General features: G+C 50.0%; 1 protein-coding gene across 20 annotated transcripts in view; it reads right to left on the reverse strand.

Moving 5' to 3' along the window:
- The window catches only part of CACNA1C (calcium voltage-gated channel subunit alpha1 C), a 683,102-nt gene that overhangs the window by 589,659 nt on the left and 73,254 nt on the right, over nucleotides 1–20,189 (reverse strand). Inside the window, exon 1 of one of the 20 annotated variants that reach the window (XM_070495028.1) lies at nucleotides 10,371–11,146. The exons of the other annotated variants lie outside the window; for them this stretch is intronic. Within the exon in view, the coding sequence (XP_070351129.1) occupies nucleotides 10,371–10,419 (49 nt within the window). The 5' untranslated portion in view covers nucleotides 10,420–11,146. Of the gene's footprint in view, nucleotides 1–10,370; nucleotides 11,147–20,189 lie in introns of those variants that run through there. 20 annotated transcript variants of the gene reach the window in all.

The following is a 20,189-nucleotide window of genomic DNA, read 5'->3' on the forward strand; positions in this document are numbered from 1 at the left end:
ACAAAAAATTTTTTAAAGGTCATAAATCACATCTTCAAATATCAGTAGATGTGACTTACAGACTTAGCCTTACTGAGACACTTAAAGGAAAAAAGGTCTTACAACCACTTTTTTGTGTAACTGAAAGTGCTTAATCTTGCCTCCAAATGACACCCAGATCCCTAACTAACCTCACACACTTCCTTTTAACTCCATCACCTGTCATATGGATTGTCATGACATTCCTAGATCTGAAGTGCGTGAGGAGTGCTGCTGGCAGCGCACGGCACAAGTGAGCCCCCTGTAGCATTATGATTGTTGTCAATTACATGCGCAGATCCACAGGACGAAGTAAATTCATGGCTGCTGTGGGCTGGAGGGGGGGCAGAATAGAGAGTGACTGCCTTTGGGGACGGGGTTTGTTTTGGGGATGATAAAAATTTGCAGAAATTAGACGGTAGTCATGGTTGCACAACTCTGTAAAAACACTAAAAGCCACTGAATTGGACACTTTAAAGGGTGAATTTGGGGGGCATCCCCATGGCCCGGTGGTTAAAAGTTCGGCACACTCTGCTTCAGTGGCCCAGGTTCATGGGTTCAGATCCCAGGCACAGACCTACACCACTCGTCAGCTATGCTGTGGCAGCATCCCATGTATAAAGTAGAGGAAGACTGGCACAGATGTTAGCTCAGGGAGGATCTTCCTCACCAAAAAAAAAAAAAAAAAATGTGAATTTTATCGTATGTGAATTATCTCTCAACAAAGCTATTAAATAATAATAAACAAATAAACTGAGAAGTCTGGGGAGCTCAGCTTACAAGGATGGTCCCCCGAACTCATCAGAATCTTGCTTGAAAATGGAGAGTGTATATTTTCCAGGAGGGAATTACAGAGAAGACATTCCAAGAACGGGTTGTGAAGCAAGGCCATGCCACGAAGAGGTCATTTCAAAGCCAAGGCTTACTGACCGAGGTCTTCCTTAAGGCCTACAGAGGGATCTGCAGAAGCAAGGAGGGTGCAAGCAGACACCACGGGAATAAATGAATAGCTAGAGAATGGAACTCCAAGAAGAGGCATGTAGAGTAACCACATAGCGCCATCAAGTAAGAACACGTGTTCAGCCGTGTATCCACTATACATGACCAGCAGAAGCCAGAGATTCTAGAGCAAATCCAAGCACCGTTCCACAAGGCCAGCTCAAGGAAGCCTGTTCCAAGATGGGTGGGGAGTGGGTTCCTCTTTCTCCTCTTTCCCATGTGGAGAAATAATAGAGAGAACAAATGCTTTGAAATTCTAACAGGCCTGGGTTTAAGTCCCAGCTCCAATATTGTCTGGGTGACCTTGGCCACATTATTTAAGATCTTTGGTCCTCAGTTTCCTCATCTGAAAAACATCATTAACACCCGCCTCATGGGATTGATGAAATGATATTGAGTGCATGAAGCACCAAGAACAGAGTCGGAGCCACGTGAGGCATTCATACGTGGTGGTTATTACTCCTGCCTCATTCTAAAAATACAAAAAAGCAGGTGTTATACTTCAATGTAGTTTATTTTTTAAAATAAAAATGAAAATGGACAGCTCTGCAGATCACAGGACTAGAGGCCGGGGTTGGTGGGTCAGGGGAGCAAGGCGCAAACTTAAGTTTCCCAGCACACTTTGTGATGGCAAGATTATTTTTGTTTTGGGAAACTAAAGGCTAATCTGTCATTTAAGATGTGAATTAAAGCCCTTTCCTATCTTGATAAATGTCTCAAGATGCTGTATGGAACTGTTCCCTCTCTTTACCTACAAAGCTCCAGCACTTTTGCTATATAAAACAAATTGTTTATTTTCCAAAGCCAAGGTTTACATTTGAAGCAAAGTTTTATTTTCCAGGCAGTCTGTCCTTCTGCCCTGCGGAGCTCTGTTTAGGTTCGGCGAACTCATGCTGGAAAGTGAGGAGACGTCTGTTCGCCCAGGTGCTGTCCTTCCTGCTCTCGATGGCCCCATTTCCAGATATTCGGACCCTCAAGGACTTCTGGCCAGTTTGGCTTTAGACCCGAGGCTGAAGGCAGGGAGCCATGTGCCATGGTTGAGAGAAGATGACAGCGTGGCAGGTGGACAGCTGCTGGGCATAAGGAAAACCTGCATTCCGGGTCCTGACCCGCTGGTTAGAAACAGCAGTCCAGATGGTCCCACAGTGCTGGGATCCTACTGGCCTCAGGTGGGTTGAAATTGTCAAGCAAACCAAAATACCAGGCCTATCTTGACTCATTTTTCACTTCTTCCTTGGTTTTTCTGGAATCAGCCAGACCACCTCAGATTCTATTTCTCTGTTTTACATTTCCATCCTTGAAATTTTGAATAATGTCAGCCATCCAACAACATCTACACAGTTGTTTGAAATGCTTTGAAAGTTGTTTATGGCGCTGCTTTTCCAAACTCTAGTGCTCTGCTCTCTGAGAAGAATAACATATTTGCACAGAGATTCACACTCATTCTCCCACTTGGAGCCTCAGAGCTGCCCTGTGAAGTCATTCACATGGCTGAGGATCATTATCTCCATTTTACAGATGAAAAGCAGGAAACTGGATTCCTTCAAAACTCTCAGAGAAAGAGGTCCAGTCAAAGAATGTGACCCAAGTCATTTTCCTAGCTGTAACTTTATTTATTTTTATTTACTTATTTTTTTATTTTTGCTAACATCTTTGAAAGGTTTTAGCCCTACATGGATTATTTTAGAAAGAAAAAAACAATATAAACGACTGAACATGACACAATGGTTACAAAGTAAATAGAGCTTAATTGAGTAATCAAGTCAACATTTCTGCCCACAGGCAATAGGGAGAAGAACATTCATTTACTGTCCAGATTTTGGCTTGGTTCTCTGAAGGACAGGAGACAAGATTATTTTATTTACCTTTTAGCTAGGTTCAAGCGGGCAACACCAAGTGTAGCCGAGTGTATTAAAAGAAACCCCTGTTGGCAAATTGGCAGCTTGAATATTTCATGAAATTATTGCAACACTGTGTTCTGAAATGGTGACTTTCTCCAGGGAGCTCAAAGGCCACGTCTCTAAGCCTGAGTCTGGTTCATACCTCTGTCTTAAAGCTAGAAACCAAGTCAACCTCAAAGGCCATCCAGGTGCTCCGGAATGACCTGTATGAGTATCAAACAAGCCAGCCAGTGAGTGCTTCGAGGAGGACGGGAATGTCAGAGACAGCTCCTAGACGAATCCCCTCTGCGTGCCGAATTTAAACCACCACTCTTTATTTAAATGTCTCCTGGGAAGAGGTAGGGGTTCCTAAGGGACCAACCCTGACAAGGAAGCTGGGCCTCTGTTCTCCCAACTCAGGTAGAGTCCATGGCAGCCTGTCCTCCGGCCAGCTGCAACCTCAATGTCCCCTTGGTTCTACTCTGCAGTTAATCTGTGTCACCTGCCTCGGCCAAGAGCAGGACCTGCCAGTCCACTGGAACGCCCCAACAGCTCACCGAGGAAAGTCCTACAGCACAGCCTGGCCTCGCGTCACCCCACTCTCCCTAAGGGGATGAAACAAGCCTAGATTGGGGCAGAAAGGCAAAAAGCAAATAGAAAAGGCTTGGAGGCATATCCATTTGCAGACAAACAATAATGATCTGAATTTTGTAGGAGTTTCTTGTGGACACATATGAACTTTTACCATGGAGTCTAAGAAATTATTTTTAAACCTTTCTAATGATAGATTACCACCACCACCTCCTCCCCACTCTGTTTCCACATCTAACATCCCAGGAATGATTTTAAGGCAGAACAAATGCAGGTTTGGGGAAAGAAGACTAGGGAGAGGTTGGGAGGTTTATGAAGCAAAATCTAACCAGAAACAATAAGCGATACTCTCCTGGAGGGTTTAACACATACCAAGTGCGGTCAAGAGAAAGCAGGAGGATAGAGAGACTGAGGATCTCGTTTTCTGTCACATTCCTGCCTGAGTGACTGACTCTTCAGGAGCCTTTCTCACTGGAGACAGAGCTTGTCCCTAAGGCTCCTTCTACCCATAAAATGTTCTGATCCCAGAATGTGAATTCCCAAAGAGACATTACCTTTATTCTGTCTGTGTGACAAACCCTTCAAAGAACCTGAGTCTAGAACCACCCCCTCCCGGTGCCCCCTCCACAGTCCAGCACAAGAAACCTGTTTTAAAGTGAACCTGTTAGGTAAAGGAAGGTTTGGTGGGCTTCCAGGGAGGGGACCGCCTGAGGGGTGTGGCTTCTTGCCAGCTAACCTCCCTTTCCTCGTCGCCTGTTCAAAGCCAGATTAACTAGTCCTCTAGTTCTTTTGGTCTCTGGGGCATTTTCAACCTATATTTGACTCCTATGCTCCAGGCCCAAACTGTTCTTAGGTCCCGTAAATCCCCACTTAAATTTTACTTGGTTCCACACGTGGGAACCGTGCTCCCCGACTTCCTCCCAGACACCTGTCAGCAGGGCCTCTCCCTGTCTTCTCCGTCTCCCGCCGCCGGCTCCCTGAGCTGCAGCCATGTCACAGCCCCGGGTCTCGGAGGCCCTCCCGGCCGCGCCCACGCAGGAGCCACGGCTGGACTGCAGGAACCACGGCCAGAGCGCAGAACCCCCGGCCGGACCGCAGGAGCCACGGCCGGACTGCAGGAACCACGGCCAGAGCGCAGAACCCCCGGCCGGACCGCAGGAGCCACGGCCGGACTGCAGGAACCACGGCCAGAGCGCAGAACCCCCGGCCGGACCGCAGGAGCCACGGCCGGACTGCAGGAACCACGGCCACAGCGCAGAACCCCCGGCCGGACCGCAGGAGCCACGGCCGGACTGCAGGAACCACGGCCAGAGCGCAGAACCCCCGGCCGGACCGCAGGAGCCACGGCCGGACTGCAGGAACCACGGCCACAGCGCAGAACCCCCGGCCGGACCGCAGGAACCACGGCCAGAGCGCAGAACCCCCGGCCGGACCGCAGGAGCCACGGCCGGACTGCAGGAACCACGGCCACAGCGCAGAACCCCCGGCCGGACCGCAGGAGCCACGGCTGGACTGCAGGAACCACGGCCAGAGCGCAGAACCGCCGGCCGGACTGCAGGACCCCCGGCAGGACCGCCAGAGCCAAGGCCGAACTGCAGGACTCCCGGCCAAGGCGCAGGAGCCAAGGCCGGACTGAAGGATACCCGGTTGGAGCGCAGGACCCCTAGCCAGACCGCAGGAGACATGGCCAGACTGCAGGACCCCCAGCCCAAGCGCAGGACCCCCGGCCCGAGCGCAGGAGCCACGGCCAGACTGCAGGACTACCCGCCCCGGATTGCAGCAAGGCTACCGGGGCCCGGGCTCCTGGGCACCGGGCACAGTCCGCCCTGGTGAGGAAGGCATGCTCCTGCACAAAGCAGCACTCCTCCAGGACGAAGGCACGGAAGCGCCTCTGCAACACTAGGTCTGGGCTCGAACAGCTGCCCTCACCGCCGCGCCCTCCGTTTCGCTCTGGGCGCCGTGAGTTTGCGCGAGGGCCGTGCAGCTCTGAGACACCCCTGAAAAGCGCTCCCTTGTCCCAGAGGCCTCCTGCCGCTGTCCTTGTCTTATGCCATGCCTACGCCTGAGGTACACGGAAACAGGTGTTTACTAAATTATTTTAATAATGACAGCATGGTTCGGAGGGCCGTTTCATTATCAGAATGTTTAGCACTCATGTCGCTAAACATTTAGCACCTGGTATCTGGCAGAACAGTTGCCCACGCCTCTTTTCATCAGTCTCCTGCTCTCCTCGACGGTGCCCAACGCTAACTTAGGCAACAGCGAGGACCGAATCTAGAAAAGGGCTAAATCAGTGTGATTATTCCGCTAATAGTCTTACTAAGCCTCCAGGTGTTTCCCAAATAATCTATCAGCTTTCTTTAGTCCATAGTGGAAAATAAAATTGTCTCCTGATTCTGAATGCTGAGCACTGCTTTCAGAGTTCAGGCAAGGCACAGCTGGGATGACGTTGGCTGACGTGAAGCTACCACATAGCAAACGGTGGGACCCCAGACACCAGACAGGAGCAGTTCCTGTAAAAGGAAGAGTGCTGTCAGCCACTCACTCACCCCCTCCTACCCCGCGGACCACGGTTTCTCAGACCCTGCAGAGCTCACCACAGCAACTAAGAAAGCCAAGTGAAGGAAGGGGCAGAAAAGAAAACACCAGGAGTTGGAAAACATCACTGAAAATTAGAACAAATCTCCCTTTCTTCCTAACCTCGGTCTTGGGGGCTTTTCTGCCATTACCCGGCAGACCGGCCAGACTCAACAGAAATCAGCTGGGAAGTGTACCCAGGCATTTTTTGTGTTTTGTCCCTAATGAAGTTAGGAAAATGTCTTCCCACCTTTGAGCTGACAAGCTCTGTAACCCTGCAAGTCAGGGTTACAGATCCCAAATTTCAGGTCACCTCTTGTTCTACCGGGCTTGGGAACCACCGGCCCCTCCAGTCACTAAACCATCCAGAGTAAATCGGGGGAAATTAATACGTGGCTGTAACAAGTTTAGCTAATCGCCCAGAAGGCTCCCTCGAGGCTCTGTCAGCTGCTGTCTGTATGGAGCTAAAGAGAAGTCTGAGGTGAGAGTGTGCAAGTGTGCGAGAAACCCAAAGTGGGTTTCCATTACCAAGGGTAGCAAGGTCACTGAGGGACTCAGTCACACCGGGGAGGCCTCTGATGCGTGTGGTGGCATGAGGACACACACTGGTCTCTGTGGTTCTCTGCACCAGGGCAGCTGTGGGCATGATGAAAGGGGCAGAGCAGACAGGAAATTCTCTCCCAACATCTGTCCTCACCAAACAGGCTGCGCCCCTCCCCTGACTCCTCAGCCCTGGAGCGCCACCTACTGGGAGAGGCAGAAGCCACATCCACCGGCGGTCTTGCTGGATCTGCATTTATTCGTTCCTGCAGGCATGCATTCATTCAGTCATTAAGGCCCTGGAATGAGGCGCTGGGGCCTGTACTAGGAAGCAGGGATACAAACACCAGCAGGGCCTCAAGATCCCCTTGGACTCCTTTAGTAGAGGTCATATACACAGAAGAACCCACCTCAGGCAGTTTTAGGTTAAAGAGAAAACTGAAGAGTCCTAAGTCATCACCAGGACTCTGAGAGATGGCTCCAGGGGCTGTTGCTCACCATTTCATTGCAAAGCACTATACCTGTAGCATCTACCTGTAGAGAACAATTCTCCACTTAATACGAGGTAGAAATGTCCAAACAGTCTTAGGGGACTGCATTGCCAACATTCCTCTCCGCAACACATGGGGTCCCCAAAGTCCATCAGGCTCTTGTGTAATCTATTTAAAATATCTTTTCCTTATTGAGTGTGTGTGTGTGTGTGTGTGTATACAAGCACACATTTAAATATTGCTGGCCTGTGCTCTATGGAAATAATTGATTCTCATAATATATTCTATTACGTACTATTCTGATACACTGCAAAAGTATCTGAGCTATACTATGAACAATATTTTGAACCTCAGTAGTCCTTTTTCTCCAGTTTCCTCCATGCAGGATCCAGAGAAAGAGAAGCTAATGTCACGCTTTCTTTAACCTGCACAAGCCGAGGTGCGAGCAACATTGTTCTTCGACCCTTTGTAAAGAGAGTTAACTGTGATCGTTATTATTATTACTTTATTATGATGATTACCATTCTGCTGTAATACTCAGTAGTTACAAGAAAAGCACAGTGTGCCTTCAACTCCCAGAACCCATGTTTCTTCCCTCTGCCTTGTCTCCAGTAGATAAGGGACATTCTGATGTTTTATTTATTAAACGGTTGACTATTAAGAAACTCATTTGCTAGCTGGAGCTTGCAATGGAAAATCAGCCCAGAAAAGTGGGAGGCTGGCCTGGGACCAGAACAGATAGGGCACTAGAGGTGAGGTGAGGCTCACACGAGCCCCTCCCAGCCTGAAACCCAAGGTCAGGAGGCAGATGTTCAGTGGCCCTCCAGGCTGTTCTGAGGCACGGACCACCGGTCCCCACACCCCAACCCTCAACACACACACACCCTCCCTCCCTGCTGAAAAGTCGGGGGAGGAAGGGCTGATGCATTAGTGCCTTCAAGTCCACCAGGAAGGGAAGAATGTAAGCCCAGCCACTGGCAACTTTGTTTTGGTTCTCCACTCTTTGGTTCATCACCATCACTGCTCTGAGGTAATCATTTGGCTTCTCTTCTCTCTCTGTCCCCTGAAACTCTAACCATCACTTATGTTTCATTGCTCCTTTAGTTATTAAGCCATAACAACCCCTTCCTTGTAAATAGTCATGCTCTTCCAGGTCTGCCCTCCCCACCTCCGTCACCCTGCTCCACTCCTCCCCCCTGCAAAAAAGCCTGGGCAATGCCTATGACCAAGGAAGAAGGGATGGGAAATGGAGGGAAGACAGGGAGCCTGGTGCTCTTTCACCTGAGAACTGCATCTAGGAATGGAGGCAAAACTGCTCCTGGGAATTATATAATCACTGCAGCTTCAAGGGAGAAAACTGGAATTCAGGTTGCCATAGTGTTTACTGGCATGTTGCTGGAAAGGCAGAGCTCCAGGCCACTGCTCACTCAGTCCCCTTCCCTCCATCTTTCTTGCAAACCTCTCGAGGGTTGGTGCTCCTACTTTTAGTGTCTGCTCCCTTCATCTGTGCATGTGGGGAGGGGAGATGCTTGGGTACAAAGGTGCAAAAGAAGGAAGAGGGCTAAGAAGGGGTTTATCCTGCACTAAGAGGAGGCCTTATAAACTATTTAAGATGATCATTGCATGAATGATAATTATTGCCACAATGCTGCCATTATCGGTGATAGTAAGGACAATACTATTGAGCTCTCCTCTTCAAGGCTCCTTGGACTGAGCTGAGAACCTGGAGGGGAGAAATCCATCCCCACTCTTCACAAATGTCACCCTCTCCTTTGTGTCTCTCATTCTCTCCCTCCTAATCCATCCACTACTCCATCAGCTGGGAAGGGGACAGGAAAACAGGTGAGGGATGGGGTCATGGGATAGAGACATCCAGCGACAGAAGCTGCCCTTGTGACCCCAAAGCCTAGGCTCACCCTGGAATCCCTGACCCCTGACATAATTCTTTCTACCAAAAGAGGCCAAAATCCCCACACTGCTACTCAAGCTGAAAGCTGGACAATCCCCCAAAATCAGTTTGAGGATGGCAGCCTCTGGCTTTAAAGAGTAGGGGTTCTGTCCGCAAATGGTGGAGATGACAGCAAAAAGAAGGAGGAGCTGGAAAGAAGAGACATGAAGACAACCCCCGCACCAGGCTGGTCTTCAGAGGAGCACCTGAAGTACTCCAGGAAGCAGGAGGACCAACAGCCACAGGTATTCAGGAGGAAGAGACTGAAGGAAGAGAGTAAACAGGAAGACTTGGGAAAGTGGGAGAGGCTACACCCAGAGAGACAGCGAAAGCCGTGGAGGACAGACAGACGGGAACCTGGCCGCTGCCACACTCCAGCAAGACCATCCCTCCAGACTCCATTATAACCTTAATTGCTGAGCAATGCCAAAAAATAATAACTTGTTAATACGTGAGGGGGAGAAAGTTTCCAGGAAGTGGGGAGTTACCTGAAAGCCTTTCCCCCTCACAGAGGGAGCTGGTGACACTTGATGCCAAGGATGGAGATGCTGGGAAAACACTGGGCAATAGTGTGGAGCCGCGTGAGCTCGGCACACCCTTTTATTATTTCCCTAAAACATGAAAAAGCAAAGCCTACACGCCGCCCGAATTCTAACCGCTTCCATCCTCAGGTGCTAGCCCACATGTGGGTGCGAACAGGAACACACGGGGCGTGGGCGCACTTGAGGTCAGAGGCAGTAGAGAGGTGGGTGGGTATAGGTGAGCTGGGGGCGAAAGGGAGAGGGAGAGAGAGAGGAGAGGGGGCAGAGAGGCGCCGAGACTCCCATCTGCGCCCCCGGCCTCCACCCGCGCCTGGAGCGCGCTGCCCGGGGAAGGGGCGCCTGGGCGCGAGTGGGACGCCCGGCAGGGCAGGGTGCGCGCGCGCGCTCCAGTCGCGCCTCGAGGGTGGCGAGGGACCCGGGCCCGCGGGCCGCGCCGCCGGGCTCTCCCGCGAAGGCGAGCGGGCGAGGCCGGAGCAGGCGCTCGGGGAACTTTTCCCCCTCGCCTGGAATTTCATAGGAAACACATGCGCTGGAGCGGCCGGGCACGGGAGGGGGAGGGGCGGGGATTTTCCGCTCCGTCTCGCCGGCGGTTCGGGCCCGGGTCCCGCCGGCTCCGGCCTCTCGGGCGAGGCTTCGGCGCCCCCCGCCCGGAGCCCCTGGCGGACGCGGCCCCGCAACTCCGCAGGGAGCGGCCGGGGCCCGGGGCGAGCGGGGCGAGCCGGAGAGGGGTGGAGCCGGCGGGACCCGGGCTGGAGCCCCGGCGCGGCGGCGGGGTCCGCCTTACCTTGGTGGTTTTCCTCTGGAATGTACATCCTCGTGTTTTCATTGACCATTGACCAAAAATTGTTTTAAAAGAAGAAAAAGCCACAAAGAGGAAGAAATGTCAAAACACCCCCAAGCGGGTCTGGATTAATCCCTCCTCCGAGGCGGCGGCTTTCGTGCAAAATTCAAGGAAGCCGGGGATCCGCAGTATTTCCTCTTCCCTTCCGATGATTACCTGATTCCCGTTATTGCATCAAACACCAAAAACTGATCCTTTCCACTACTGCCTCCTTGAGTGGAATTGTAATGCATCCTCGGTACATCCGGGCCCCTTCCAAGAATTTAGCCCCGCACCTCTGGCGGCCACACCGTTTGAAAAAAATCAATCGAGAGAGGCTGGAGCGAGGAGAGGAGGGGACGGGGGCGCGACGGACCCCAAGCCGGGGGAGGGGTCCGCCCGCGCCAGCAGGGGGCTGAACCGTCTCTGCCGCCGCTGGCCAGTGCCGCCCGAGGCCCTCCTCGGCCGCTTCTGTCAAGAAGCTCCAGCAACTCGGGAGGCGCGGAGCAGCAGAGGCGCCGCCGCTCCGGGCCGCGCCGCGCCGCGCGCCGTTCTGGCAGGAGCTGTTTCTGCAGAGGCAGCGAGAGGGAGACACCGGGCGGGCGGGCGCGCGAGAGCAGCGCGCTCGCCCCCTCCCGCCGCCGCGCCCGCGCCCTCCCCGCCGGCGCGCTGGAGGCAGACGCGCTGAACGCTTCCAGATGTGGCGGCGGCGGCGGCGCGCGGGGCGCACGGCGCGGACTGGAGCCCGAAGTTGAGCCCCCGCGCGGCCCCGGCCGCGCCGCCCGAGCCGGCCCTTCGGCCCGCATGACGTCAAGGGGCGCGAGGCGAGGCCGCGGCCGGCGAGGGGCGCGGCGGGGGGCTGCGCGGGGAGCCGCGGGGAGGGCGGGCCGCCGCGCAGACACCCCCCGCCGTCTGCGGCCCCCGCCTCATTCCCCTCGGCGGCCCCGCGCGGCCGACCACGACGGGAAGGCCTCCGCGCGAATTCCAAGAGGGGCACTACAGCCTGCCCAGCCACCAGGGTCTCTGCGGATCGGGCCACCGAACAAAACAGCAAAATGAGCCGTGATTCGGTGATTCTGTTTGATGAATTACAATCAGAGCGGTTGTAGAAGTGACATATAGAGGCGAGGATGGGAAGAGGGGAGGGGAGAGAGAGAAAGGCCTGAGAGGCGGAGCCTCGTAGGCAAGGCTGTGGTGCCCAGATGTCTGAACAGATTAATAGACCCGGGTTTTCTAATTCCTTGGAGGCGGCCGAGCACGTGTTCTACTAGGACATCCTTACCTACTTCTCTTAATTATTGCTGCCACCCCGGCAGGAATCTCTTGAGCGCCTCTCCTTCCCGGAGGAGCAAAGGTTTCCCTCCGTCCCTCAGCGCACCCCAAACAAGTTCCACGACACCCCCTGCAGGCCAGGCTCTTCTAGAGTGGGGCTTCCTGAGCCCTGGCCGGGGAGCCCTCAACTTCCTCTTGGAAACCTCTACCGTCTTCTCCTCAGACCGCCTCACCTCCGCGTCCACATTCATTCCATCTCAACAGCTTTAAGCAACTGCCTATATCAAATTTGTACCTCAAGCCCAAATCTGTCTTCCTGAATGCCAGGCCAGACAGGCAACCTCAGTCTCCACTTGGGTGGCTAATAGACATCTCAAACCTAACATATCCAAACACTGAATTCCTTATTTTCTGTGGAAAATGTGTTCCTCGTTGGCCCCCCGCGTCTCAGTTGATGGGGCCAAAACCCTGGAGTCATTCTTCACTCTTTTCTCTCATCCTCCCACATCCAGTCCTTCAGGAAATCCCGTTGGCTCTACCTTCAGAAAAATCCCAAATGTGACCATTTTTCAGTTCCTCCCTGCTGCCCCCCAGGTCTGAGTCACCTGGGTTTCTGCAGAGGCTGGTCTCCCTGGCCTGTTCTCCCCCACCCCTCCTTTGGTGCATTCTCAATACAGTAGTCAGAGTAGCCCTTTACGATGTCAATCACAGCACTCCTGCTCCAAACCCTCCAAAGGCTCCCGAGTCACTTAGTGACAGCCAAGGTCCCTAGAGTGGCCTACAGGGATGCCCACGAACAGCCACGGACAGCTTCTCTTATGACCTCACCTACCGCTCTCCCACTTGCTCTGGCCACACTGACCTCCTTGCTGTTCCCCAAACATTCCAGAAATGCTCCCTCTCTCTCTGTCTCTCCCTCACACACGCACTCCTTGAGCCCTCTGTTCTGGCTGTCCCCACTACCTGGAACACTCTTTCCTCAGACGTCCACCTGGGGCACCTTCCAGCCTTTGCTCAAATCTCACTTTCTCACTGAGGCTCCCTTCACCACCATATTTAGGACTACAGTCTGCCCGACTCCCCGCACCCAGCATTTCCAATCTCCCCCGCTCTGTACGTTTTACATGGTATTTAACCCCTAACGTACTATATACAGTAGCCTACTTATTCATTAATTGTATTGTTCCTTGTCTGTATCCTTCACTAAAATGTAAACCCCATGAGGTCAGGGATCTGTGCCCCTTTTGTTCACCAGTATATCCCGAGTGCATGGAACAATGTCTGGCAGACAGTAGTTACTTAATAAATATTGTTGAATGAAGGAATGAATGAGTACCTGAGATGGTTTCAGGAGTGCTACAGTTCCTGTATCAAAATGCCTCCCTCTGTCCCTTGGTTGCTGTCTGACTCCTCACCACACCAGCTTCATTCCCTTGGCTAAAGGTTTGGGCCCCAGTTTAAAATGAAAATGCCCCTGGGAAAGGGCTTAAGCTTTATCAGTCTTCTTCATTCAACTGTGGACAGTAGTTTAGATTTTTGGTCACAAGAGAAATCGGACTTCTTTACTATTCTGGTGTGTTCATACTCAATTTTCAAGCTAATAGAGAAAATTAGAAGTGACACAAATCCAAATATCTCTTCCATTTAGCTTTAGGATACATTATAGGCCAAGTACCTGATTATTTGTTGATACTAATATTAAAACTGGTTTGCACGCCCTTCACACACTATAGTACAGGACTAATAATAACAGCTGAGACTATTGAGTGCTCTGTACTGTGTAGCTGCTTCACAGGCATTATCTCATTTAATCCTCATTGCAAGGATCAGGTAGGTGTTATTGTTGTTATTATTATCCCCATTTTACAGATGTGGAAACTGAGAATTAGAGACTTAAGTTACATGTCCAGGGTCACCCAGCCAGTAAACTGTGGAGCCTGCACTTAGCCCAGGAGTGTCTAACTCCAAACTCATGTTCGTACGTGATCCTACTCTCGGAGCAGATGACTGAGGGTCAGCTGGGGTGAGAGAGGGGAATGAACAGTTGAAAACAACAGTAAAATGATTGCAAGTTTTGCCTCAGAGAATTCGCAAAGAGACAGAGAACTGAGAACAGAGCGTGTGTGTGTTAGGGGGGCACATGCTGGATTTATACCCAGGCTTTTCTAAAGGTAGGCACTGTATAAATCCAGTAAGTAAATATTACCTTCATGCTTCTTTAGTTTCATCTTTCACTTCTCTTCTCAGCTGTGAAATGTGTTCTTTCCTTTCCAGAAAAAGGTATTTCCTAAATATTTGGTCTTGCAATGTACACCCATATCTCAGCTTCTAACTTTGGAACACAGCCCTTGGTGCTGTCTTTCCAGGTAACAAATTCTCAACATGACAAACGGAAACCATCCTGAATTCTGATTCTGGGATTTCGGAGGTGGTGGGAGCCTCTGAAGGAGCCTTTCTTTCTCTTTCATTTCATGATTTGATTCTCCAGCTAAAGGTGTTCTCCGTTCTCTCCTCTCCCACAGTTCTTCCTCTGTGCCCCTCCATCTACGTAGTGTTGTATTTCTACATATCTTGTATTTGACTGAGAACCATAAAAACTATGGACTGGAACCAGAGTTATTATTAAGGAAGACGTGAAAAGACAATGCCTGAAGTAAAAAGAAAAAAAAATCAAGACGTATGATGGAAGAAACACGAAGAATTGTTAAGGACAGGCAAGAAGCAAAAGTAAAAGGTGACAAAAGCAGGGTGAGAATCCTGAACACAGTTTTCCAGCGACTGTCATGCAGAGATCAAGGAAACCACTGTAATGGCCAGTGCAAAGAGATGGAGGAAAACAACAAAAACAAAGAACAAGAGGCCTCTTCCAGAAGATTCAAGAAATCAGAGGGAAATTTAAATCTGGATTAGGAATGCCAAACAACCAGCAGGGAAGCACACTATCTGATCAGAAGAAGATAAGGGAAGGGAGAGACAGAATACGAAGATCTATACAGAAGAGAAGAAAGGATGACAGATGCCTTTGAAGAAGATTCCTGTGAGGAAGAACCCGTAATTCTAGAAAGTAAAGGGAAAGCTGCCCTGAAAGCACTGGGAAGAAATAAGTCACCAGGGTAGAGGGGATGTCGATAGAATTGTTACAAGTCACAGAGACTGAATCTGTCAAAATCCTAAAAAGAATATGCCAACAAATATGGAAAATGAAACAATAGCCTACAGACTGGAAACGCTCAATATACATCCCAACCCCCAGGAAAGGAGATACGAAGGAGTGCAAAAACCGTGGGACCATCGCTCTGACTTCCCGTGCAAGTAAAGTGATGCTCGAGGTGCTGCAGCAAAGGCTGTGACCTCATATGGAGCAAGAGATGCCTTTTGTCCAAGCTGGATTTCAACAAGGGAGAGGCACACGAGATCCGATCGCAATTATTCCTTGGCTACTAGAGCGCTCCAAAGAATTTCAGAAGAACGTTAGTCTTTGTTTAATAGATGACAGGAAAGCCTTTGACTGCATGGATCATGAAAAGCTCTTGGCTGCCCTGAAAGGAAGGGGTGTGTCTCAGCATTTGACTGTCCTGATACATAACCTGTATTGCGGACAAGAAGCCACTGTCCGGACAGGCTATGGAGAGACAGAATGGTTTCCTACAGGCAAAAGTGTCAGACAAGGGTGCATTTTATCCCCCATCTGTTTAATCTGTATGCAGAACATAGCATATGAAAAACTGGGATAGTCTCAGATGAAGGAGGAGTGAAAATTGGTGGAAGAAATATCAACAATCTAAAATAGGCAATGACACCATCTTACTGGCAGAAAGCAGCAATGACTTGAAATGACTTCTGACGAAAGTGAAAGAAGAAAGAGCCAAAGAAGGCTGCATTTGAACATCAAGAAGACAAAGATCATGACCACAGAAGAACTACACAGCTTAACGTAGACGAGGAAGACATGGAAATTGTTAAAGACTTTGTTTACCTTGGCTCAGTCATCATTTCAAATGGAGACTGCAGCCAAGAAATCAAGAGAAGACTGAGACTCGGAAGGGCAGCAAAGAAAGAATTATGAAGGATCATCGAGTGTAAGGAAGTGTCGTTAGAGACCAAGGCCAAGGTTGTCCACACCCTCGTATTCCCAGTCACTGTGTACAGGTGCAAAAGCTGGACAGTGAAGAAGGCTGACAGGAAAACATGGATTCATCTGAAATGTGGTGTTGGAGGAGAGCTCTACGAACGCCCTGGACTGCCAGAAAGATGCACAAGTGGGTCCTAGAGCAAATTAAGCCTGACCTATCACTGGAGATAAAATGATAAAACTGAGGCTGCCCTGCTTTGGGCGCATCGTGAGAAGGCAGATTCTTTGGAAAAGACAATAATGCTAGGAGAAGTAGAGGCAGCAGGAAAAGAGGAAGACCCAGCATGAGATGGCTTGACTCCATAAAGCAAGCCGCAGGCCTGAGTCTACAGGAGCTGAGTGGGGCTGCTGAGGACAGGACACTGTGCACATCACTCATTCATAGGGTCGCCGGCAGTCGGAGCCCACTTGACGGCGTGTGACAACAAATTGTGTTTGTATGTGAATGTGCCTTTTCTCCACCGCCCACTACGTTTTAAATGTCTCAAGGAAGAGAACTGTGTTCGTTTTTCTTTGTGCGTAGCATAATGCTTTGTATATATGGACACTCAATGTATGCTGAGCAATGATTCACTCTGGAAAAGATTCCTTAATGTGACCACAAATATTTCCTTTGGAAGCAATTAAGAGTCCACTGAATTTGCTAATTACAGTGCATTTGTGAGAGTGAAGAACTTGGAAACAATCTAAATATCCAACAAAAATTTTGGTTAAATAATGACATTGAGAGATTATCCACATATATATCCACATATATCATTTGCTCCTCAGAACAACCCTCTGTAAGAGGAGTACTATTATCCCTGCTTTGCAGGTAAGGAAACTAAGGCACAGAAGGGTCAACTCACTACCCCAGGTTTTCACCGTTAGTAAATGTTGGAAGACCTGGAATTTGAACCCCAGGAGTCTATCTTCAGAGTGTGTGCTGTTAACCACTTCACAGATAAACAAGGGTACATTCATACGATGTAATCCTACACAGCTGTAAACAATATTAAGGAATAAGATCAGTGACAGGGAAAAAGACTATCTACACTAAAAGGAAAACAGGTTATAAAATATATATGCTATGATTCCAGTTTTCTCCTACAAACAGGTGTATATTCAAGGTAGGAAAAAGACTTACAAGGGTTCACACTAAAACGTTGACCATAGCTTTCTTTGGGAGGTGGGACTACAGGTAAATTTTTCTTCTTCTTTTTCCTGTCTGGCCCAAGGCTTCAAAAGGCACATTGCCAGGCAGGCTCTTCTCTTCCCTGGGCACCTGCACCTCGGGCAAGAGCCCTCTCCTCGTGGCCTAGCCAGGAACACACCTCTAATGAATCACTGGAATAACTCTCCCGTCAGAGCCCCAAGGCGTCCCTTCCCTTTCTCTCCCTCTGCCCACCCCACCCCCAGTCACTCAGCACCTGCAAAAATTGTCTGTCCAGTGTCTTAAGCCCAAATGCTCAGGTTTCCTCATTGCATACCAAGGTGCCTGCTTAAAGTGTCAGCCATTCTGTGCTGATGGTGGAGAGCCAGGAGCACCGAGGTAATGGGTAAATTCTAGCAGTGACCTTCTGGGACTGTTTCATTCTAACCCATAGGATTGACTCTGCGTGTGTATATATACATATGGGTAGACATTTCAGACCAGGTGAAAGTGGCAGGCAAACCCTATGGCAAACCAAAGTAGGAAGAAGTGAGTCAGAAGGCCCTGCTTCAGTGTGCCTTCCAAGAGGTGACTCTCTTTACCTCAGTGTCAGGCCCGAAAGGACCATTACTTCCCAGAGGCCAGAGATTGGAGTATCAGTGCAGTGGTTTTGTATTGGGTCAACTTAACCAAGCTGGAACTAGATTTCCCAGAATTACCTTCCCTGTGTGGTTCCAGGGTCGGGCTGTCCAAACAGATATTTGTGGAGCATTTGGAAGGTGAAAGTAAAGCAGCAGCTTCCACGCTATGAAGGTCAGTGCACAGCTATGGGGGCTGCTTCAATGTGTGCACGTTGTCACCCATCTGCTGGCTTTCCCTGTTCGGGTGGGCCCCCAGCTCCTCCAGCTCCTGCCAGTTCTTCTCCTCCAGCTACTCTGGGCAAAGCGTATGTCCAGGTCTGCGGTCAAGAGTCCCAGCTTTATATTTCATAGTCAAGGTTGGCAGTGGCAGGAGGCAATTAGGAGTTCCATTTGTCTTTAGGGGTTCCACTTTGGCCTCACTCTCTCCCACATCACATCCAGCTTTTCTTCTGGACTTCTGGCCGTGCTGATAGATAGCAACTTCAGACCCATCATCAGACACGGAGACAACAGCCCTCCACCAACTCATCACCAGCTCCCAGAACTGGGTAAGGTCTAGCCCTCCCATCAATCTCTTACTCCCTGTCACCCATGGTGGTGCTTCTTCCTTGATCAAGCCTAACGGATGTGTCAGTCAGTATTCTCACCTTCACAGGGTGACTTGCTTAGATGCTTCCATGAGTACATAGTAAGTGCCCAGTACACAGGTGCCCTCAATATTTATCTGTTGAATTCATACTAATTGCCACCATTTAATAACACCTAGTGAGTGTCAGGGACTATGGCAGGCACTTTAACTGCAGTTAAGAGCCTGGTATTTGGAGACAGGTCAGGCATACAACCAGGTTCTCCCTGCTATGAGCTGTGGGAACCTGGACACCTGACTTTACCTCCTAATGGCCAGTTTCTACAAAATGCAGCTAACAGTGGTACCTCCCTCCCTTGGGTGGTTCTGCAAATTGAATTAAGTAATCCAAGTGAAGCATGTGGAATGTGCTCATTTCATGTTAGCTGTTACCATCCTTCACTCCCATAAGAAGGGTTTGTCAAGTGTCACTATGTGCCTTGACTTCACCACAGCCCTGCCAAAGAGATTTACCGCCCCATTTTACAGGTATAAAACAGTAGCTAAGAGGCTAACTTTGTTGCCCAAGATAGCTTGGTCAGTAAGTGATAGAATTGGGATTTGAACCCAAGTCTTGCAAATGCAGAGGCTGTGCACAGTCCACTCTACCACACAAGACATTTCAGGTAATAGAACAAAAATTCAGGGGAGAGGAAGGGTTCCAGAAAATTCCCCCAACTCACAATTCGGAGAGCAGAGCTGGAGAGTTTGCAGAGTGACCCCTCTCCCTCTTTTGAAAGATCCACGGTAACACTGATGCTTTCATGACCCGTGTCAGTATTTAAGAACCTTGCTGGCAGTGTTCTTTCCTACGTCACGTTGCGATCTCTCCTCCTCACCTACTTGTCCAGAAGCCATGGTACAGCCCAGATCCCTGCAAACCCACTGGGTTGTCTTTAAGTGTTGCATTTAAGGAGAACTCTCCTGGCAGCTCAGTCCCAATTTCAGTCCCAAGGGGAGGCCAGAGTGTTTGGAGTGTGAGGGGAATTCAATCTTCATTCGATTGCAACCTCAAATTGCAGGGTTAACAACAGTGTGGTAACATGCCTACCCTTGTGATTTTCAGCAGTACTTAACCGCCAAAGATAGAAAGCAGCAAGATGGTGAACAGCCTCATCCTGGGGATTGGCTCTCCTGGTTGGAGAATTCATAAACCACGTGTGAGGTCAAATTATGGCACTCTCCTTCCACAGTCAACAGTCCAGGCTAAGTTACATAAGCAGCCTGTACCCCTGCGTGCTCATCTGCAAAATGGGGTCACATGGCCACATCACCCATGCTCTTTGCAAAGAAAAGCTGATACCTAAAGAAGAGCTAAATCATTAAAATGATTTTCTTAATTACTTGTCAGGGCTCTGAGAAAGTTAGCTACCTTTGAGTGACCTGCTGACTCCCAGAACCCCTCAGTCCCAGCTCAGACCTAGTGCAATATTGTGTCCATTTTTGCAAAGGCCATCACAGAGTGGAAGCCATTCCCGCATGTACTAGAGTCCTAGGGCTGCCATAAAAAATTACCACTAACTGGGTGGCTTAAAACAGCATAAATTTATTCTCTCACGGTTTTGGAGGCTACAGGTCCAAAATCCCTTGGTGGGGTTGTGCTCCCTTCTGGGGCTCTAGGGGAGAGTCCATTCTTGGCGTCTTCCAGCTTCTGGTAGCTGTTGGCATTCCTTGACTTGTGGCCACATCACTCCAATCTCTGTGGTCACACTGCCACCTCTTCTCCTGGCTGCCAAATCTCCCTCTGTCTCACCCTTATAAGGACACTTGTCATTGGATTTAGGGCTCACTGGATAATCCAAGATAATGTCTTCATCGCAAGATCCTTAAGTTAATTACATCAACAAAGACCATTTTTCCAAATAAGGTAACATTCACAGGTTCTGGGAATTAGGACATGGCCATAAATTTTGAAGGGCTGCCATTCAACCCACCACACTACCCGAACTTACACTAACATCCCTTTACCCATTCTCATTGG

Source organism: Equus asinus, chromosome 22, assembly GCF_041296235.1.
Source record: "Equus asinus isolate D_3611 breed Donkey chromosome 22, EquAss-T2T_v2, whole genome shotgun sequence".
NCBI lineage: Eukaryota > Metazoa > Chordata > Mammalia > Perissodactyla > Equidae > Equus > Equus asinus.